Below are 22,901 nucleotides of genomic sequence, written 5' to 3' on the forward strand. Positions count from 1 at the left end.
GAAATAATCTCCTAAATTAGCAAAGCGATGCCAGCCAGGGTTCTCTGGGTTTAAGGCAACTTATACTTTTTAATTAAAGTTGGTTGCTTGAAAACAGCCACAGAGTTAAAGAGAGATTTCTCAGGGTGAGGCTTCTTGCAGTGCAGTCTTTTCAAGACCCGTGAGATTTAAAGTTCTGTCACTTCCAGTTTCATGTTTTGTTCTTGTGTGTGTCTGCAAAGCCACTGAAATGTGCAAATGGAAAACGATGGCTCCCCTCCAGCACTTTGTCTCAACAGGGGACTGTGACGGGCCCTGGAAACGTGGGATGTTCTGTTGGTCAGGAGGCCACCGAGGGAACCTGCAATCATACCTGTTTCAGAACCAGACATCTGCCTGGCAGCAGATTAAAGAGGGGAGCTTAAAGAATCCCTAGTATGAGACTGGCATTCTGAGATTTCGTCCCATTCGCAGTGCAGGAAGAGATGATCTTGCCTTCCCCTGGACTGGAGATGCTTCTTGCCAGTCTAGGTCTAGGGCCGCTGCTGGGACTCTTGTCCCAGTTAGAAGTGGGTAAATCCTGAGAGATGCTCACTGGCGTTCCTACACTCACCGGCCCACTGGCGTGTCAGAATCGTTTGGAGCGCTTGTTAGCACTCAGATGTTGGGACCCAGCCCCAGGGTTTTGTTCTGTAAATCTGGGGCGGGGCTAGAGAATTTGTATTTCTGACAAGCTCCCAGGACATACTGATAATGAAGGCCCAGGTACCACATCTTTGAGAATCGCTGCTCAAGGCTCATCAGTATGTGACCTGCCCAGACATACCCATTGAATTTGTTTCCGTCTTCCCATCGTGAAGTCTTAAGTTTTACTCATTTTGTTCCTCCCAGTGCCGAACACATAGTGCCACACTCATAGGGCCCACTTGGTATTTGATGAGGGGGCTGGGAAGAGGGAGGGGAATGCTATTTAGATGAAATTGTTGATGTATGCTGGACCACTTCCCCGCCATCACTCCCCTCCCACCTTCCCTCCTTCTACTATCTTGCTGGATTCTGAGAGTTTGTTGTTTTTTCTATAATCTTCTCATCAAGGGCTTGTGTTTGAACTACAGGCAACCTCAGGCCAGTTGTGTGTCACTGAGCCCTAGGTTCCTGCTTCCACAGCCAGTCCAGGTGGGAGAAGACCTAAGACTAGGGTATTGGTCAGTTTTCGTATAGGGTTGGTTGGTTGGTGGCAGTGGCATGAGCAGCCAGGTGACAATTTGAACCTTAAATCTCAGGACGGACATTGCACTTTAGGAATCTCAGTAAGAAAACACTTGGCCGAACCAAGGAAGCACTCCTCCTGTGGTCCTTGCTTCCCTGGGTTTAGAGACTCAGTAAAGATTTGGAAAACTTGAAAAAAATAATAACAAGCGAAAAGGGTGTCCATTTGCCCCAACACCCGAAGCATTCAGTTTGGGCATTTTGTAACGATCTTTTGTAGTTCCACCTAAACGTTAGTTTATTTTTAATGTATTTGCATTGAATTGAACTTACAACTCTAGGGGTAAACTTGCCTGAAGGAGAGGAAATTCCTGTGCTGAATTACAGGGTTATTTCCGTAATGAATGATAATGATTCATTACAGAATTGTTTGCTTTCAAGTTTCATCCAGACACCATTAGAGAGATGAACAGCATCTCCTGCCCCTTGCCGAATTGTTAGCGTGGCAAGTCCCGTCAGGCGCACTGCCCTGGGTGCACCTGAGAAGCTGGATGTCAGGTCTCCCCACCCAGCCGCCTGTCAGTTCTTGAGCCCGATTTTACTGGTCGTGGGCTCACGGCCTTTGCAAGTGAATTTCTTCGGTGAGAGTGAGCACGTGGTGCCTATTGAGCCCGAGTCCATGACATTACCTTTCTTTTGCCTTTATTTATACAACCCCGTCACTCTTAATCATTTCCCCTGAAAATACTAAGATGCTAATACAAGTAATATTCATACTTTTGTCTCCTGGCCTTTCTTGTTAACAGAAGAGACATCTGAAATCAGCTGGAGTTTCATGATTTTATAGATAATATTTTTGTTGTCATTTCAGTCTGTGTGCTCAGATTTTCCTCCATCTTTGCTGTTAAATAAATGGTCAGGATATTCTGAGATGTAGTTCACTTTTCACTGACTTGCTTGCAAGGTAGCAAGCCTCTTCATCTTTGATCATTGCTTCTATTAACAGAAATAATAGCAATTAGTTGATTTTTAATTGGACATTTACTTGGACACTTAACTAGAGAGACCTTGGAAACGTTAGCCTTTATCCAGCTTGTGTCTGATCCAGCGGGCAGCCTGAATCAGTTCTAGGACGTGCCTGAGATCCCTCTAATCACTCCATGGTGGATCCAGGGGTCTTGTTTGTCCGGTACTCACAGAAACTTCATTAATCTATTCTCAAGTGGTTCTCCACTCCTGTGTTGGTGCTGAAACAATGCAGCTTTTTCTCTTACCAAGATCCAGGGACTGCAGAAGGGAGTGGATGCTGGGGCCTCCCCAGGTCTGGGTATGTACCCCTGGAACTGGCCCTGGAATGGTGTCCACCCTACAAAAGAGCCTTGCTGTGAAATAGGCAACAGGCTTGATGTGTCCAAAACCACAGGCTCATTTTAGACCTAAGTGTGGTCCATCAAGTGATTCCAAGTAAAATAACCTGAGCGCCAGGAGTTTGCTCTAAGTCGTCATTCAGAGAGAACCTTAAAAACAGAGGTTTGGTCAATAGAGGCCTCTGAGCTATGAATTGGGGGTTAATTTCGAGCCCCTTTATTTTCAAATCTGAGACCCACCCGAAAATCTGTGGAAATAAGCCGCTTAACCCCTCTTTCCCTCTAGCGACGTAGCCTTCCATCTTTCCCTCTGCCGGAAAAGTAGTTGGCTTCGTCAGCAATCCTCTTCTGTTCAGGCTAAATTTATTTTTATGTGAAACAGAAATCAGGAAAACACCAAAATTATTTTAAGCAAAATATCAAAATTGAAATAAACCAGCATATGTCTGTGAAACATGTATAACTCTCAATCAAAAATAAGTTCAACTTTCATAAATTTCTTAAAATACTTCCGCATGCAAAATCTGGACAACTTAAAGAGATGGAGCTGTGACATGCCTGACTGTCCTTTCTCATTAGTTCGGCCTTTACTTAAAAATGAAAAGTCAGATAACTAGGCCAGCTCTGGGTCATCCCTTCATGAACAATGTACTCCATCATCTAAGCAAGAGAACCAAGGAGTTTTATGAAAAATCTTGAAGTAAAGTTAGGTTATACCTGCTCATTTTGAATGGAAACCATCCTCTATTTACCTTCTTTACTTAGATTCTGCCCTACCCACACCCCTCCTCACACACATTCCTCTCTAAGAAGTGTGGTTTCTTAATTGCTTTAAACATATTATGCTTTGTTCTGATTAGTTTTTTTCCATATTCATAAGTTTCTCTTTCAGTGGAAACTCCAGTGCTATTAAAGCTGTCAAAGTGACATAAATATTCTGGGGCTTAGCACCAATGAGAGAATTGGCACCAATGAGAGAGTTAAAGAATAAATGCCCACCTCACCTCTATGCCTCATTTATAGGCTTGCTCTAATGCATTTTCTTTATTAGGTTGTCATTTCAAGGATTGGAATCACTTTGACCAGCTAATGGTGGTTGATATTTTGCCCACAGAAGGCATTATGTAAAAATTACCATCAGTATATATTATTGATAAACCAGTGAAGCATGTCTTGAAATTGCCAATCTTTCATTTTCAGTTCTTCTCTTCTTGATCTAGGTAACCAAATTTCTTTAAATAAATAAATAAATAAATAAATCCATCACTTTATTTGGAAATGACTTAGCATTAAATGAATTGTCTTTCGGTACCTTTCTGAAAGCATGTTTAAAAGTGTCGTCTCGTTAGGCTTGGCATCACCCTTAAACAAGTTCTATCTTTTGAGAGTTGGAAAACCCCTTAAAATACAGTTAAGCGAGTCTATGATCATAATAATTCAGTGACACATACCTTTTTCATCTCGAACTCTTGGATCTTCAGTTCACTTTTTTTCTCATACATCACTCTGGTTTTTCTTGTTAGTTTATTAGTTGTAAAAAGTTTCTTCCTTCCTGGTTCCTTCAATTCAGACCAATTTGGAAATGGAAAAGTGTGTTAATTTTTTAATAAATCTTTAAGACACGCATTACTGTATTTTTATTAACTGAGCCAGATGGCTCACAGTGAATTTTCTCTGACATAAGTAATCACAGGATCGGCTTGGGACCCAGATCTTGTACGGAAGGTGGCGTGTATATTCAGTGGAAAACTGCGCTTCACATAAGCATAGAGATATATTTAGAAGTCATATTTGTTACTGTTTGGATTTCATTTAATTTTTTTGTTTTAGGCTAAGTACAAATTAAGAACATTTTTTTTTTTTCTGTCCCTCAAACTCAAGCATCAGGGCCCTTCTCAACAACCCGATATTGTTTTCTCTCTGCAGTTTGAAGGTTGCAAGAAGGCCTTTTCAAGGCTTGAAAATCTCAAGATCCACTTGCGGAGCCACACGGGCGAAAAGCCTTACTTGTGCCAGCATCCGGGCTGTCAGAAGGCGTTCAGTAACTCCAGTGACCGCGCCAAGCACCAGAGGACACATCTGGACACTGTAAGAATGGCAGGAGCTTTCCAACTTGCAGCCCGAGGCCCCGGTGTGAGGAAGTGCCCTTTCGATAGTGGGGTGGTGAAGGTGTTTGCTTTATGGTCTGCAGGTTATAGGGGCAATGCCAAGGGCAGCAGCGGAACCTGGTAAAGGGCCAGAGGGGCCCTGTTTGGCTCTTCCTTCATTTTTCTGCAGTCACGAGAATCCTAAATATTACAGCTGCCTGGGACAAAGGGGTTCTTTGGTAACCTCTGTGTGCAAAGCAGAGGCAGTTTAGGGGCTGTCATGCAGTAGATTTCAGTGCAGGGAATGACCACTGCAGATTGGGCATTAAAATAAGGGTTCAAAGACCAAGATGTACTAAGACACACACTATACAGGGTGTGGCAAAAGTAGGTTTACAGTTGTGAGTACTAGAAACAGTTTATTCTTGTATTATTAATTATTAATTATTGTATTGTTTTCCATACGAACAACTGGAAACCTACTTTTTTTTTTTCCCTCTTACTCTGGTTCTTTTCTTCTTGGCATAAAAATTGGAGGCTGGCATGGTTTTGAGAGTGAATCTGGCCTTTTGCTTTGCTTTGGTATTTTCACCTTTAATCTAAAAAGAATCCCAACTCTTTCCCCAGGGTCCGATTCATCAGGTTTTCTATGTGTTAGCAGCCACATATTCCTTGACATAAACACTATTCGGACAACTGATTTTCATTACCGCACCTTAACTCCCTTAGAGCTGTAACATTTTGTTCATTTGCAGATGTCTTTTCCAGACTCCACCCTCCCTTTCATTTTCTCAATTATGTTGAAAGTCCTCCTTTGCATTTCTCAGGCTTTGATGCCATTTTCCTTATAGGAGGTCAGGTAGACTGTACGTAATTTCACTTCACTTAAAGCCATCAGGATAAGTGTATCCTACACATCACAGATCTCTTATCCCACATTCTTGCAAATAATGTATTCATGACAGTACTTTTCCAGTGTTAACATTCTGATGTCTATTATTAAACTACACCAGAATTTGAATTTTGAAAAGATACTGTGATTTCTACACACCTCCTCATACATATTTAATATTCTTCTGATGTTATAGTTGACATATTTATTAAATTTTATATTAGTCTCTATTAGTCATATTGATAGAAGTCATTTTAACTATATGTCAGGCAACCTTTCTAAACAGAATTATCTCCCGATATACATAAGTGTGATGTTTTGCCTAGTGAATATGTGAAATATAATTAGAGTAATATAGGTGTAAGATCGACCCTTCCTGCTCCAGCTGAATTGAATTCCGTGACTTTAGGACCAACAGAATAGAATATTAAATGCATAAATTTGGTGAATAGCAGTATTTTTTAAAGGTAGAAATAGGAATGAAGAATAAATTATGTTAAAAATGCCCTATTTTGTATGTCTAAAATGGTCTGGGTAGAATCCAATAAATTTTTCAATTTATCATTAAACTTTATCATGGAAGAATGAACATTCATGAGACAAGATTGTCTTGAGAAATTGCTTCTAGTCTAGCTAGTTATCTGTAGTTTGAAAGAACTATTGTGAGGCTAAGTGGTAGGGTTCTACAATACCCTTCTTTGCTTGCAGCTAATTTTAGCTAATCAAACTAAGAGCATTTTCTAAAATCATTTTGGAATTTAAAAAAATATATCCTTCTTTAAATCTTTTGAGGAAAACTACCTTAGATAATGATTTTATGATTCAGTTCAATGCAGTAGCTTTTAAAGCTCAGCTATTTTTATTTTTAAAAATCACTTCTTTATTAAATCTTTTTAAAATCATCATTTTTACCTTAAGACCCAAACTGTTGAAATTTTTATTGTGTTTTAACAAATTGGTAAGCTCTCTTAAAATCATATCGAAATTAAACATTTGTTTTAAAGAGCAAACTGTAGTTGCTTAAAGAATTTGTTATTTAAATTTAGGTGTTCGCTCTTTTTCGGTAAGTATCCTTATGCTAAATGCCGTCACAATTTTGGATAAAATATCTTTCTTCAACTAAATGGATTCTTTACTTACAAGAAAATGGTTTTCCCATAAAGATCACTGAGTTCATAATTCTAACCCTAAATAGTTTTAATTCATTTTTCTATCAGTATTTTAATGCCCGAACAGGGGAAATAACTTTACAGTACAGAAGTAAAAAAGATTCTAGACCCAGCCTTAGGCCCCACACATCACATCTCTCAGGGGCATGGGGGGACTTGGAGCAGCCAAAACTTGTGTTCTCCTCACGCTCAGCCAAGGGCTTACCTACGTGGCCCAGGCTTAGCACCAGGACTGCTCTACAACTAATCACATTAATGTCTCTCTGGCTGACTTTTCATGTGTCTGTTGTTTGAAACCTACTGTCTCCTACTCACTGTCTACTAATTTTCCCTTTTAATTCTCTCCCTCTCTCTTTCTGAATCAGGTTTCTTCTGAAACATTCCCAGTCTTTTCTGGACTTTTCTACAGCTTCTTTATACCTGAACTCTTAAAGAATATGTGTTTCCTAGTTTCTGACAGTCCCAAAGATTGTTTTCAGGGGAACATAACTGTAAGTATGACTGGAAATGCTTACTAATAATTTCCATGTTAAAAAAAAATGCCATGAGAGGTTCCTGGTAAGAGCTATAGTAATCTATAGTAATCTTTTAAACATCATCAAAGATAGGCCATCTGTTTGTTTCTTGAAAGTTTATTCTCTTTTACCTTGATGCAAACTTTACTGGGCTTTCTGATTAAAATGCCCGAGTATTACCCATCATTTCACATCAGTCAGTTGGTAACAGCTCATGCTCTGAAGCCAGTAGTCTTTGAGTAAACCTCTCTCAGTTACCTTTGTGATTTAACCACAGCTGTTTCTTTCTTTCTTTCCTATTTAGAAACCTTATGCTTGTCAGATTCCAGGATGCACCAAACGCTACACAGACCCAAGTTCCTTAAGAAAGCACGTGAAGGCACATTCTTCCAAAGATCAACAAGCGAGGAAAAAGGTAATTTTTATAAAGAAGTTACCCAGCCAGAAAAAGCAGTTAAGTTCTTGCAGTACTGGGAGCTTCTGCAGGGCACTGGAAACTCTTAACACTTCTCAAGGTAATGATATGTGTTAGACTCTTTGCCCAGAGAAGTCTTCCATGAAATCATAGGTGTGCTTCATTTTATTGCTCTTCCTTTATTGCTCTTCCCAGGTATTGTTTTTCAAAAAACCCTCCACCAGCAAAAAGATTGACTCCCTGAAGGCTCAGATGATGGCTTAGCATTTTTTAGCAATAAATTATTTTTTTAATTAAGATATGTACCTTGTTTTTTAGACATAATGCTACTGCACACTTAATAGACACTACTATGGGTATTGGGAAACCAAAACAATTCCCGTGACTCTCTTTATTGCGGTACTCGCTTTGTTACAATGCTCTGAGGGATTCCTGAAATAGCAAGGCCGAAGTTTGCATAGCTGAGAGCCAGATATGAATTTCTGGAGAGGGCTTGTACAATAGGAATGAGAGAAAATTAAGTGTAAGTCACCTAAACTGGAAAGTAGTAAAAGGCTTTTATGAAAATTAAGTACAAATAACAAGAAAATTGAATTGGGGGAAAAATAGCACAACAGACATCCTTTCTGGAGATAAGTGCTTTTTCATAAAATGTCAATCGACTAAAATCAGCTTAGCTCTGAAGGAGGAGGTAGGGAATTTCTAGGATGAGTAAGAATAGAAGCATTCCTCCCGTTAAGCTTAGAAAAAAGATGTTTCTTAATACTGTGTATGAAAATCTGATAAAGGAATTGAACCTAAAATACTTTGACATCAATGAGAGATTAATACATCTTTCAAAGCTTATAGAAATCATAGTATCTCACATTTGGAAGAAATGTTAAAGATTAACCAGCCACCCCACCTGACTAGTTCTCCTAACCTTACAAGACCCCCAGCAAGTGGATGGCCATGCTGTGCTTCAACACCTCAAAGGATGGGGCGCTAACCCCTCACAAGGCATTTCCTAATAATCGAGTTTATAAACTTTTGGACCAACATGTATCTTCTGACCATGGCAGAAAATATATTGACTTTGACCTTGGCTTTTTGAGTATTTCATTTGTGTCCAGATGAATACCTGATTCATTTAAAGGCCCTTCATAACAAATTTAAGGGAAGTTTAAGACTCAACTTACTTCAAGTGATTGAACCCTATGGCCATGGTTTTCAAGTCACCATGACTTCTAGCTAACTAGAGCCTTGTATTCTTTCACGGTTTATAGGGATTTAACACTTTTCTGTTGGGAAATGCTCTGTAGTCTTCTCATTATTTGAGCTTTTTCTTCCTTGAGAGATGTTAGCCGCAAAGCCAGTTGAGGGCTTATATACGGAAATGATTTCACCTCTTCACTGTGAGTTAGAAAAATATCATTAGAAGGATGTGATAGGTATTCTTCATTGTATACAAGCCCACTCTTGCAAGTCAATTGTTAAAAATCATTCATTTTTTCTCTATAAATATAGTTAAGTCTTTTTAATCAGAATCCCAGTAAATTGGTAACAGAGGATCGTTATCAACAGATAATATTATCAACAATAATAGATGATCACTTGACATGAATTGGATGTGTTCTTTTATTTTAAAAGAGCAAAGGAACTGCCAAATGAATTATAATTTAAATAAAGTTGTAAGGAGATGTTTACTAGTCTTACAATAACACCCCATTGTTGCCTACCCTTAATGTTCAGCAGAACTACTGCCTAATGGTTTTTGTCATTGTCTGTGTATATCTTAGAAACTTAAAGTGTTTAGCTGTGTTTGTAAAAAACACACACACACACAAACTCTTGCTGAGTGTTTTTTCCCTCAAAATATGACCATTTTCCAGGCCATAATTTGGTTTTACTCTAATGACAGATCTATCTTTAGATTGGAGAGCACCTGCATAGATAGTAACAGTTGTCATGGACGTGACAGAATGTAAGTCCCTTATCTAGACAAATAAGCTACAGTAGGATATTGACAGTGGATATGAAAACATAATGTATATTTTCAGGAATTGTTAATGGTTTCTATTCAAACATGGTACATTTCAGCCTCTGTATAAAGGAAGAGTAGTTTGATTATGTGAAAGAGTCTCAGGGCACTAATTTAAAAAAGAAAATGAGACTTAGAGATTGCAAAATATAAATTTATAGACAATCTGCAGACAACCTTCAATAAGCAATCTAGTAAATAAGGAGCAGTATGATAATCTAATGTCAAGTTTTTCAGTATTGTCTTAATTTTATCCTAAGTAAAGTAAGTTTTCGTCTGTCCAATAATTTAGCTTTTGGTGCTCACTCTGTTTTCTGCAGATGGTTGAATTGGATTTGGCTGACTTTCACTGCCTGGTCCTTAGTGACAAATTTACTGTGTTTATTTTCTGAATTTTAACCTGTTTTTTTAATCTGAAGATTTAAAAAATTATTTATAGATCTGTGATGGATTAATTTATGGATATTAAAATGACGAAAGTTGCTCCATCCAATAAAAAGAGGAAATGTCGCTCTCAGGAGAAGCAGTGCTAATAAACCTGGAATCAGTCAGTCGCGTTTTCGAACCTTGTGCTGCTCTACCGGTGTAATATTTACATGATACAATGTTGTTACTAGACCTTGGAGAGATTGTAATTGCTAACTCACATCAAGCCTTGGTATTTGAAATATTTCCTGGCAGCAATAATAAAAAAAAAAAAAGTAAGAAACAATAAACCTTTTAAGGCAGAATTAAGATTATTTACGACTTTAATTAAAAATTGAAAACTGGCATCATTTCAAAAAAGCCTTTAGAAAAATGTGAATTCATCAAAAATAACCATAAAAATTCCAAGGTGATAAAGGCACCGTGGAGTAATGGTCCCAGCCCTAGGGAATTGTTTTGTTGAAAAGAATAAAACCCTTTTCTGTCACACCCTGTTAGTCATGGACTCATTTAATATACCCGGCCTGCTTGCCTCTAATCCTTTTTTTAACCCCTCTCCCCCCCCCAGATACTAAATGACATTATTTTGGTCTTAACATTGCCGGCTTTACAAGGCCTGACTCTGAAATCGGGGCCAGTGACAAGGCGCTTTCAGCTGTAAGACAAGGCTTATTAGGCCGGGCAGAGATCTCGTAAGGGATGCCCTGGCCCTGGGCGTGCGGCCCTCTGCCACACCTGCCGGGCCTACTGAAAATCAAGAACCTGAAATCTCAGCTAAATATTATTTATGCTGCAGAAAGAGAAAAGAGAAAGGAAAAGAAAAACCTCTTTACAAAGGAATTGGGATAAAGTGGCTCATCGCATGCAGAGAGTAACTTTTCTCTTTGTCTAATGCGTGCACACCCACACATCCCGTCAGCTGAGGTGCAGACTTCTTCCGTGGAATGTGCTTTGCAGATCTCGAGTTTATAAAATCAAGGCTACACAGATAAGCGAGTGTTGAAACCCTCGCGTCGCCAGCGATGGCGTCCAGCGCGAGCAGGACGTGGCTGCGGAGCAGAGGCAGAGCCTGCCCTGCAGTCGGGCCTGGTAGCGAGAGGCCGCCTGAGCGAAAACGAAGGCAGTAAGCCACCCGGAGTTTTCCTCCGGGCCGTGAGCTTTATCGGGGCTTTTCATTTTCACCTTGGAAGTGCCATAAGCAGGGACAGTCTCCTTCAACTCTGGTCTCTTATCAGAATGGACTTTTTAAAAAAATGAATGTGAAGAATGCTGGGCCAGAAGTTAGAGATGACAGGAAGCTTTCCTCCGCTTCACACTTCTCAGGTTCCAAGCTTTGGGTGTGAGTTGTGAAAGGTTTGTTACACGTTCACCTTCGGCCCACCGTGGTCGGTCACTTTCACTTTGGGGACCTCAACACAAGCTGTTAGAAACCAAGCCCAGCCTTTGAAAAGTGTGTGACTGCGACATGTATTGTATTCCCTACTCAGAGAGCAGCTCCGGGCAGCTTTCTGACTAGAGTAGAGCAGCTGATTTAATGCAACTCTGTTCACGGAGAACTGACAGTTCTTTGGAATCTGTTCAGAGCCTTTTATACTCAACACTGTAAACAATTTCATTAAGCGTGGTGCCATGTAGGTTCATGTTGCTTTGTGCAGTTGTTGGAATCTTAAAAAGTAATGGGAAAATACATAGTTTTCCCTAAATGGAAGCTTGTAATAGAAGAGCCCATGAGGCTCAGTTTTCTGTCAGTTTTCTGTTATCATCTCCATGGTAGATGACGTGCTCAGGCTTTCCCAGGTTCTGACAATCCCTCCCTTCCTCCCTCCCTCCCTCCCTCTGTCCCTCCCTCCCTCCCTTGCTCAGGAATATACTAAAATCACTCCAGCTCTTAATGGAATATCAGTAATAGGCATATATCAGGGACATACCATTTCAAGATGAGCTAGCTCCCCCCCCTTCCTCTCACATTTAAGAAATCATATTGGAATTCAGATAAGAGAGATGCTGTTACAGCAGTGATGTTAAAATGGCACTAATATGTTGTTGTTTTTAAGTGAGTTACTTACTAACTTCTGTACTTGTTAACAATCATCGGTAACAAATTATTTGTATCACATCCTCAAAATGATGGTAAGAGATACTACATGCCTGAATGTCCTGATGCCTCAGTTAAGGAGAAACTGATTTCAAGAAAGACTCTGGGTATGCTTTTGTAAAGTAAATACTTTTTATTCAAAATAGTGATGCTAATAATTAAATTTAAATGAAAAATTCCAGTTAACCCTAGGCCTATGGTACTGATTTGGAATTTAAACCAGTTGTCTGGAGGCTTCTGTTTTAAGCAGATCCAATATGAAACCAGCTATGCTTTTGAGAGCATTTTGATGCTACATGGTGATTGGAGTGTTTAAAAGGGGTTGGGAGCTCACATTTGGGGGTGGGAAAGCAGTGGGGTAGGGGCAGTTGTCTATGAGAGTAAGTAGTAAGATCAGAGAAGCTGGCTTCAGCCTTAAAATACAGAAAAATAAATACTATTGTCTCTGGGCCTACTAGGTTCACTTTGCTTTGTGCAGTTGTTGGAATCTTAAAAAGTAATGTGAAAATACATCACTTTCCCTAAACGGAAGCATGTATTAGAAGAGCCTGTGAGACTCACTTTTCTGCCAGTTGTTTTCTGTTATCATCTGCATGGTAAATGACAGTGTCATTTTCATCTCTTAAAGCAATATTTCCCAAAGTGTGTTCTTTGGAACACATTTCCTAGGATGTTCTTCAATATTTACTTTTCCAAAGTGTTTGCTGTCCTATAAATCTGAGAAATACTGAGTTAAATAGAATTTAATGGTTTCCTTCTTGCAAGAGTTCTCAGAACCTTGGATATACCAATATTCCAGAGGGAAGATAATATTAAGCATTGCTCAAAGTTACTTGGCCAATGAAACAATCTTCTTTTTCCTCTAGAGCATCTCATCAAACTACTCTTCAAGTAAATTACTTGAGAAATACAGTCTCAAGTAATTTCATTTATTCCATTCAACAAATATATCTTAAGCACGTGTTGTGTGTCAGGCACTGCATTAGACCCCTAGATGTAAGTGTATGTAGGACGGACACCTTCTCTGTCCTCACAGAGCTGCCTCATCTTGGGGAAGTCCAACAACAAAAGGTAAACAGAAAACAAGTAACAAAAGTGCAAGCAACGAAGCAGTGAGGGAACGGATATGATTACTGAGGGGCACCTACTGAGGTGAGATGGTCAGGAACACATGGAAATGACCACTTCAGAAATGAGAAAAATGTATTAGCTGCACACTTTTTAAAAGCACAACTTAAGTCAAAATACTGTACCTTCCTGTTTGAGCTTTTAAAAGAGCCTGGTAGTGCCAAGAGCACAGCAGTGGATGTCGGGATCATCGTAGCTTGTTATAATCGCACTTTTCTACAGCCTGTCCTCAATCGTGGTGGTGTCAGGGGGACCGGATGCTAGAGAGTGAAATATGTAGCTTACATCTCCCACCTAAGAACGAACACGGCTCGGGTGGGTAGCCTTTGTGGTTCACAGGTGAGGCCCTGCCCCAGCTCTGAGGATTTAGAAACAAATAAGACCTGAACTCTCCCTCCTGGAGATTTCATTCCAACAAGAGACACATGGAGACACTCGATTTCAGTGCAGTAGGGGAAATGCTGCGATAAATTTGCTTAGAAAATGCATTGGAACATGGTTTCTGAGAGTCCCTTTGCCACTGATAGAGATTCTTAAGTGTTAGATTCTGTTGTTTGAAAGCAAGGGGGATATCTATGGGTTTTTCGTTGTTCTCGATTACATTTTAGTGCTTTGTCTTGCATGGTAAAGTAGTTTTATTTCTATTTCCCCCTGAAAATTCTTAATTAGGACAAAAATTAAGGGTGTTTGGCATAGCTCTGGCCAACTGTGTAAGGAATGAGGACCCTGTGACAGGTGCTTTAATGAGCAGTTGAGGCTGTATAGTGCCTAGCACAGCTACCTTATGGAAACAGTTCCTAGATAATTGCTTTTTTGATTGATTGACTGACAGAAGCCTTCTAAGCGTTGCATTCCCCTTTTCATATTAGATTTTTGTGGATTCTCAATGAAAATGATTTTGGAATAAAAGCATTTAGCTCAGACTCTCTGCTGCCTAAATATAATGTCCTAAAATATCATGCCCTTCTTGGGCTTTCGCCCTTCATCTCCGCTTCTGAAATGCTGTTTCCCGTGTGCAGTTACTGCTGGTTCTGCTAGTTCTCTTTTGTCTTCCCTTTTCAGCTTCAGTTGTGTTTTGTCTTTGATATCCATGGGCACTATTTTCCCATTTGTTTGCATCTTGGCTCTCAGAGCTGTGAAGATTTATTTTCAGGGTGACTTCACACACAGGCTTGGATAAGCCTGATGTAAAAACTTCTCGTGGTGGATACTGGGCAGGTGGCTGTGTCTTAGAGCAGTGTTTGAATTGGACATCAGGAGGTATGGGCTCCTTTTAAGCCGTGCCATGAATTGCTTCGTGACTGAGCTTAAGTTACATTCCCCTGGTTTTTCCATTTCCCCATCCTTACAGCTAGCTTGAAAGGCAAACATGGGGCCTCAGAGGTAAAAGGGTAGCTATTTCAGTAGAACGCATTGTTGAACCACATACCTGCAACCCAGGGCAGTGTATTGTGACTGACAACGGACCAACAGTGTCCTTCGAAATATTTTCCTTCCTGAGAACTAAATATTCTTGTAGGTGGAATCATCTTTCAGTGAATACTATACCCAGTCTCTGGGTTATATGGATGCTTGATAATAGTGGAAAAAAAAAAAAAAAAAATTGTGCAAAGAAGGGAAAGGAAGCTAAGACTCAAACCAGAGGGAATTAAAATCAAACTTGAACCAGTGATATTTGGCTCTATTCAGGGGTCATTAACTTGGGCCCATGGACCGTAATGGGGGGATCCATGGATGGATGGATGGGTTTTAGGAAGCTCATGAAATTCCAGAAATTATGGGCAAAATGTGTTTTTTGTAGGGAACGGCTCCATAGAATTCACTGACTTTACAAAATTAAAGCACTTTGGTGATCCCTCCCCCAAAAAAGAGACAGAAAAAAAAACCTCTCACAAAGGTATGAGTGGTGAGAATATCTGTTACCCTGATTGTGGTGATGGTACCATAGGTGTTTGCATTATGTCCAAAGTCATCACATTGTACACACTAAGTAGGTGGAGTACTTTTGTATATCAATTATAGCTCAGTAGAGCTGTTTACAACAACTTCACGAGGATCATGTGAGCCCAAAGCAGTGCTCACCTAGTGACTTATCTTAGTTATCACGCTCAGAAGGACCCTGCCCAGCAGAGAAGGGTCTGTGCTTCTCATGTGCTCGAGGATTTACTGCTACTCACCCACCGTTTACTCTGAGTCTGATATTGTGCTGAGCCCTTGGGTGTACAAAAATAATAAGATACACCCTTTTTCCTTGAGGCAGTCGGAGGTATTAAAACTGGATACTGACAAGGGGGGGACTGATCATACAGACGGTGAGTTGAAGTGTGGAGTGGACACAGACTAGAAGTCACTACACCAGTTAGGACAGCATGCACTTTATAAGGCTTCATGGAGGTCTGAACCAGGTTAGTGGCAGTTGGGGCAGGGAGTGGGGATGGAGTGACAGTGGGGGGGGGGACTCAAGGTGGTGCCAGAGTTCCTAGCTTCCAGGATTGGGTACGCAGTTCACAGCTGGAATTTCTTCCTCAGGGAAACCTCAAGTCTGCTCTTAAGGCCTTTCAACTGGTTGGATTAAAAATCAACTGGTTGTAGATGCTAATCACATCTGAAAAAATACCTTCACAGCAATACCTAGATTAGTGTTTTACTGCATAACTGAGGACGAGAAGCTAGCCAAGTACGCATAAAACTGACCACCATACCCACAAACTGAAATCCATTATGTTAAAATTTAACTGAGGTTCCTTTATTTGAAGGTGACACTAGCCAGATGAAAATGGGGCATGTCGAATCTCAGAGTATAATTTATGTTAGTGCAGATTGATTACTCACTGGGAAAACAGATGGAAATTAATTATTGGCTATGCCTGGTCCCACTTTCTTTCATTATACCATTGACAGTTCAAAGCACATTTGTCCGTGCCAATAAATTTTTCCCCATTATATATATTTTCCTTTTTATTGAATTTATTGGGGTGACACTGGTTAACAGAATTATACAGGTCTCAGGTATACAAATAATATAGCATCTGTATATTGTATTAGGTGTTATCCACCCCAAGTCAAGTTTCCTTCTCTCACCACTTCTCCTCCTTTCCCTTCCTCCCCCTCTCCCCATCCCGACTCCCCCAGCAGTCACCACGCTGTTGTCAGTGTCCATGAGGTTTTTCTCATTTTTTATTTCTATTTTGCTCAATCCCTCTACCCTCTCCCTCCACCCAGACAGCTGTCAGCCTGCTCTTTATCTATGAGTTTCTCTCTCTTTTGCTTGTTAGCTACTTTTGTTCATTAGATTCCACATATGAGTGAAATCATACGGTACTTGCCTTTCTCCGACTGGCTTATTTCACTCAGCATCATGCTCCCCAGGTCCATCCATGCTGTTGCAAAGGGTAAGATTTCCTTCTTTTTTATGTCCGAGTAATATTCCGTTGTGTAAATGTACCCATGCCTATTAATTTAAAGACACTTTAAAGAAGTTTATAGTTTAAGCAAATAAGTAGATACTTTTTTAGCATATATTTTGCGTTACATGTCAGAGAATTTACAAAATCATACAAGTTCATCATAATGCTAATTTTTAAATCAGTCATTTTTGTCCTAAGTTTATATCATATATTTGTTAATAGTGTTTATATCATATTAAATGGAATAATTACAGTAAAACACTTAGCATGGTACCTGACACATTATACATGCCCAATAAAGGTTAGCTGTTCCTGCTAGAATTAAATCATGTTGTTTATTAAGTGTGTCTAAGAGAGAAGACAAGTGGTTGTTGAAATTTTAGTAGGTTGGTATTCTCTATTCCAGATCCTTCCATTAATTTATTTTACTCTCAAAAAGATTTAAGCTGTTTAAAAACAATTAATGGAAACCGAGATAATGGCATAATTATGAATTGTTCATATATTCACTTTGTTTTTGTTTTTGTATAAGAAACACATTTGTAGTCATGTTTCTGGGTTTTAAAATCTCAGCCAGACAACCTGACCATCCTAATGCCTGCATTCATCCAGAGAATCCATGTGTTTGGTTGGAAACCCCTGCCATTTGTCTGACCTCCCGTAGGTATTGTCTTGTGAATGAGAGATGGGTGGGTATGGATTTCATGCTGAAGAGTTTTACTTCTGTGCCCGTTTTAGACCTTGGTTGTTTCCTGATCTTGCCTCTTCTAAACTGGCAGAAGACCTCTCATTATTTCTTTGTTATTATAATTGTTTGCTGTTTTATTTCCTCTAAGTATGAGTTACCTGCTCATTTCCTCTGCATATGGACTTCTGAGTCATGCACCTGGGTCCAGGCCCCTGCATCACCAGTTCTAATGATATAACCTTGGATGAGTTACTTAGCATCTCTGAACTTCAGGCTCTCATTTGTGCAGCCTGGGTAGTGTCAGCAAACCCCACAGGTGTGAGGTAGCTTTTAGTGAGAAAACGCCGGCACAGTGCCTGCTGCGGCCCTGCACTAGGTGGAGTTCAGTCCCTGGAGAGGAGGTGGCTGTGCCCACAGGGGTGGGAGTTGGAAGATGTTACAATGCAGAGGGAAACGGCTTGCCATCTTCCATTTCTGCTCAGGAAACTAGCTTTAATTAGTGGGGTACAGAGATGACAGTGAGATAATAGCAAGAAGTTTCTGAAGGGGAGAGAGGTTTTTTCCCCTGCCCCAGATGATTTAGATGGATTCTTGCTTGAGAAGTCAAAACTGGATAAACAGACCTGTGAGCTTCTACAAGGCTCCACTGGGGTTGTTCAAGTGGAATCCAGTCCCTGTGACTCAGATGTTTTAATAGTGATCGTGGTACTAGAGATAAAGAGTCTTCTTTTGCCTCCATTGAATGCTTTAACATTTTAGAGCCATTTTGTATACATTATCTTATTTTATTCTTTTGGCCTTTAGAGTCAGGATGGATTTTTTATTATTACTTCTACTCTCTTTAGTTTGTTTCTGAGAAATGAGAAGGTTCACAAATGGAAAGGGAGCCAAGTGTGATGCCAAAAGGTGGCATGTTGTTTTCCTACAGCCGAAAGACCTAGCGGAATGGGTGCCAGAATTCCTTACTACGGCCTAATGAATAGCCATCCCTTAAGTCCTGACACACTGTTTGCAATCTTGGCCTTCCACAGACCGTTCTGGCACAAGATTACTCTCCCACTTAACAAATCTAGAGCCTCTTTATAAACTGTAACAAAGTGTCATGTGACATCGCGAATGCTCACTGTTCCCTCTGTTCGTTGAGTATGGACTAACTCTGTTGAGGTAACTGTTCAAGGACTAGAGATAGCTGCTGCCTCTCTCAGTAGGGCTGTTCTTTCAGCTGGAATAGGAAGATGTTTTTCCCGGGTGGCCTTTCGGGATGGGTGCCTGCTGCACTGCCAGGACGCGGGGCCAGCTGTGGGCACGGCTGTAGTCCGTCAGAATTATAAGAATCCTCAACTGTAATCTCATCCTCCCTGCAGGCCAGTGTGGGGAATCACGGTTAGGAAGTCCCAAAAGAGATTCCTAAAGCCCCTTGGTGAACTCTTAAGCTTTTCTGACTTCTAAGAAAATCTGTTGTTGTTATTTAGCAAATCTAATATGTGCAGACGTTCTGTGTATTATTAGGTCCAAAACCTACCTTCCAGTACACCGGCAGCCACATGGACTCTAGTTCTGTCTTCCAAGGTTGCTTCTCCTTGGGCCTTAACGACCTTGCTGATGTATATAGAAATTTGACCTTGCTGATGTATGTAGAAATTCTGCATGAACATCCCCTAGCCCTCTACAATTTTTCCTTATTACCCACCTTCCAGATTTTTTAGCATATAGGTTGCATTGCTTTCTATCCTATTTCCTTCATGCCATAGAATTCAGTTTCAACCAGGGTCATAGGAGACCTACAGTGTCATTTTTACTGGCTATTGAGGCGAGCATTAAGATAGAAAAGGTTGTCAAGGGAACCAAGGCTAAAGGGCCTTATATATCGTGCTAAGGTGTTTAAACATAGACCCCGGTCAGATCTATGATTTAAAAAGATAATTAGGGTGGTAACATGGGTGATGAATTAGGAATTTGGGGTGAAAGGAGATAAGAGAATTAGTTAGGTGGCAAGTTTCTATTCTTCAGTGTTCTTTAGATACAGTGGCAGATCTAGTTACGACCACATCCAGCTGGCCTGTCATCAGTTTCAGGCTTCTCAGTCTTGCCCAAACTGCGATCATGAGAGACTTTGCTAAATATCTTGATGAATTGTAGGCTCATTATATGTGCAGCTTACACCTACCTAATGGTTCTTAAAAAGGAAACGAGGAATCTGGTTGTTCTCAATAACCCCTTCCTAACTCCTGTTGACTTCCTTCGTTCTGAACTGCTCACCAACTTATGATTCTTTGGAGCATCTTTCCAGGCATGAAGTTTAAGCCTTCTGGTGATCAGTGGCATTTCTAGGTTTTCTTTTTTTGCCTTGTTGAAACTTGAGGTATGGATTTCGCTTTCTCCATTTTCTGGGCCTTATTTTCTTTGAACTTCCTCAAAGCATACTTTTATAATCATGTGGGTTTTTTTGTAGCAGAGTTTGTGTAGCCTTAGAACCTTGCTATTTCTTTCTCCAACGCTCCGTGTTACTCCTCTCTCCCACCCTATTTCCAGCCATTATTTTACTAACATTTCCGGTTCAGCACTGTTACCTGTGGGAATATAAAAGCCAGGTAGCAGCAGAGTTGTGATATACTTTGTCACAGTTGCTTAACACTGGTGCATATCTTGCTACATATTTTTCTATCTTACGCAAGCATATTATGACCCTTTTCTGTTTTGATTCCTTTTACTCTGTAGTATATAGTAAAAATCACTGCCATGATGATTTTCCTCACTCAGTATTTTCAAGGATTTCCCTGGGCTCTGAAAAAGGGGGATTCAAAGGGGAAACAGGTGGCAGAACATACCAGACAAGAAGCTGTACTTCACAGTAGTGCTTTGGGCCGGCCTCGCTTACAAGCACCAGCTATAGGAATTTGGGTAATGTTTACCCACTGTGGACTTTGAATACAAATTGTATTTTGAGATGACAGTGCAAAGGGCATCCTTGACATGTCTTCATTTGTACATAAGCAAATACAGAAATCAGTTTCATTTCTGTGTACTCAAAATAGCAGTCAAGGATGATCCATTCCCCTGCTCCCTTTAAAAAAATTCTGTTCTTTTGTATGAAAAAATATGTCCAGAACAAGTCCTCCAATTTTCAGGTCATAAAAACTCAGACACATTAGGGTGCACTAAATCATGGCAGAGATGAGCAGAGTAACCTAATGCTTCCGAATGTTTCCCCACCTCCCATCTCTGCTCCAATGATGAGCCTCCCCCCCACCCCAGACAGAAAGCTGGGAATCGATCAGACTTCAACACAGCAATGCACTCACCAGCTCAGTAGCACCTATATCTCTTCCACTGTCAGTGATCTCAGGAAGGGGTGAACTGGCATTTAAAGCATCCAGTAAAAACATAATGGGTGCATTTACCCCTTTAATTTTCTTCCCTTATGAAATGAGAGCTTCAAGGAAATGGAAAGAAGAACAGTAATAACCGCTAAATACCTGTGTGGAGCACAGTCTGCTGGGCCTTTTCATGCCTGTTTACCTCTTTCATCTTTGCAATCATTCTGCAAGGTTAATATTACTATTATTATATAATCCCACTTTAAAGATGGAAGGCCCAAGTTTCAGAGAAGCTAAATGACTTTACGAAGCACACTCAGTCAGTAGTGGAACTGTACTCCAGCTGAGTTTTTCTGACTCTACATTTGGTCCCCTTTTGACTCCACCGTTCTTGCTATGGGCTGTCTGATTTTCCAGCAGGGGATGTTTTATAACTTGTCAACAAGTTCTTGGTGTGAGGATCATTCTCAGAGCTCTATAGCGGCCATCTGCTAGAAGATGGTGGCAGGGCCTCTACTCTTTGGTGTATCTTCCTTAAAATTCTTTAAACCCCTGCCTAGCCAGGCGTGGCTCAGCGGTTGAGCATCGACCTGGGATCCAGGCAATCAGGGTTCGATTCCCGGTCAGGGCACATGCCCGGTTCTGGGCTTGATCAATGACTCTCTCATCATTGATGTTTCTGTCTCCCTCTCACCCTCTCCTTTCTCTGAAATCAATAAAGATATGTTTAAAAAAAAAAATTCTTTAAACCCCTCTTTTGGTGGCTGGGCCAGTAGTACCATCCAAGTGGGAAACCCTGAACCCAGACTGGTACCCACAAGGGTAAAAGCCTCATTTCTCTCCCTTGAGCCACTCTCTCAACCTCTACCCAATATGTAGAGTCAACTAAGTGCCTTAACAAGCTCTGGGACTTATGTGCATGGGGTCATCTGGGGCCCTGCAGGCAGGCCCTAATTCCAGCTGAATCACTTGAGATTGGACCTCTGGTGTGATTCAGATTAGTTATGTAGACAGGAACCCTGCAAAAAGAAACTTTTGCCCAGTGCTATGCATATCCTAGGGATGATCCTGAAGGTGGCAGGAACTGCAAAGGGTCTAAGATCTTTACCTTAAGTACAGACTAATAAGCTAACTTGCCACAGTTTCATAGATACTGGGAGAAGACATGAACCTCTTGGGTCGGAGATAAAAGAGAACTTATTCTTCACGGCTATAGCTGTGGAGCATCATCATTTTAGTTCCCACAAGGTGATGCAAAGAGGGCCAGGTGACACTTGTGCACTCAGTGGATTGTGTTACAAGAGGCGAATTCTGAGCTTAGAGAACCCGCATCTTTCATAATGAACGTAATAAGCACGCCTCCCCTTTGCTCAGGACCAAGACACTATCCAGTTTTCCAGAGCTGCTTTTTATAGAAACATCCTTACAAAGATAGTCCAGAAAGTCAGTCATACCTCTGCTCCCAAGACATAGAGAAACTTGAGAGACCCATGGAGAACTACCTCTCAACAGTCAGTTCCTGTTGCTCCCCCTTGATTGCAAATGTACAGGAACAGCCAGACAAGTCACCTGGAATGGCCCAAAGATCTTCCTGAAATAACAGTGGCCTCTGAAAGAAAAGACTGAAGCCAGGAAAGAAGGGCCATGGATGTTTGTAAAACATGATTGTATACCTTGTGGGTCTATATATAATTCTGACCATGCCATCCCTGTCTGTTTCAGATTCTGCAGTCCTGCCCATACTAGTTATCTCATTCAGGAGTTGTTCTTTGATACCTAAAATCCTCTGTTCCACTAGCCTGTTCCAGCGCTTAGAACTGCCACCGTTACAGTCATTTCCCGGCTATGGGATTTTCTCCAGAAGAACCCTGTATAGTTTTGTTACCTGGCAAAGACAATGCAACAGTCCCTCTGCACCCATTAATATATCAGTATAGCATCTGTGTCTGTTCTCTGAGGCTCTTAGGCAAGAAAGGTGGTTTTAATGGGAGAATGGGATTGGAATAAGTGAGCAACAATGAATGTGCGTGGGCCTGGGGGACGGCGTAGTTTCAGTAGGGTCTCTGGAGGGCAAAGAATAGCTTAAGACCACTGGGTGACAAGGCAGAGAAAAACCCAGCGCCAGGCAACAATGGAAAAAATGGATGAGATAGCGTTTTAGAAGTTGCTGCACAATTTATCCTGGAG

The 22,901-nt window shown here is 40.7% G+C and overlaps 1 protein-coding gene across 1 annotated transcript in view; it reads left to right on the forward strand.

Moving 5' to 3' along the window:
* GLIS3 (GLIS family zinc finger 3) overlaps positions 1-22,901 on the forward strand; it is a 409,424-nt gene that overhangs the window by 307,103 nt on the left and 79,420 nt on the right. Inside the window, exons 5-7 of the mRNA XM_087822681.1 lie at positions 4,482-4,643; positions 7,069-7,194; positions 7,523-7,633. Of these exons, the coding sequence (XP_087678807.1) occupies positions 4,482-4,643; positions 7,069-7,194; positions 7,523-7,633 (399 nt within the window). The remainder of the gene's footprint in view (positions 1-4,481; positions 4,644-7,068; positions 7,195-7,522; positions 7,634-22,901) is intronic.

The sequence above is a fragment of the Miniopterus natalensis genome, chromosome 12 (assembly GCF_054644295.1).
Source record: "Miniopterus natalensis isolate mMinNat1 chromosome 12, mMinNat1.hap1, whole genome shotgun sequence".
In the NCBI taxonomy this organism is placed as follows: Eukaryota; Metazoa; Chordata; class Mammalia; order Chiroptera; family Miniopteridae; genus Miniopterus; species Miniopterus natalensis.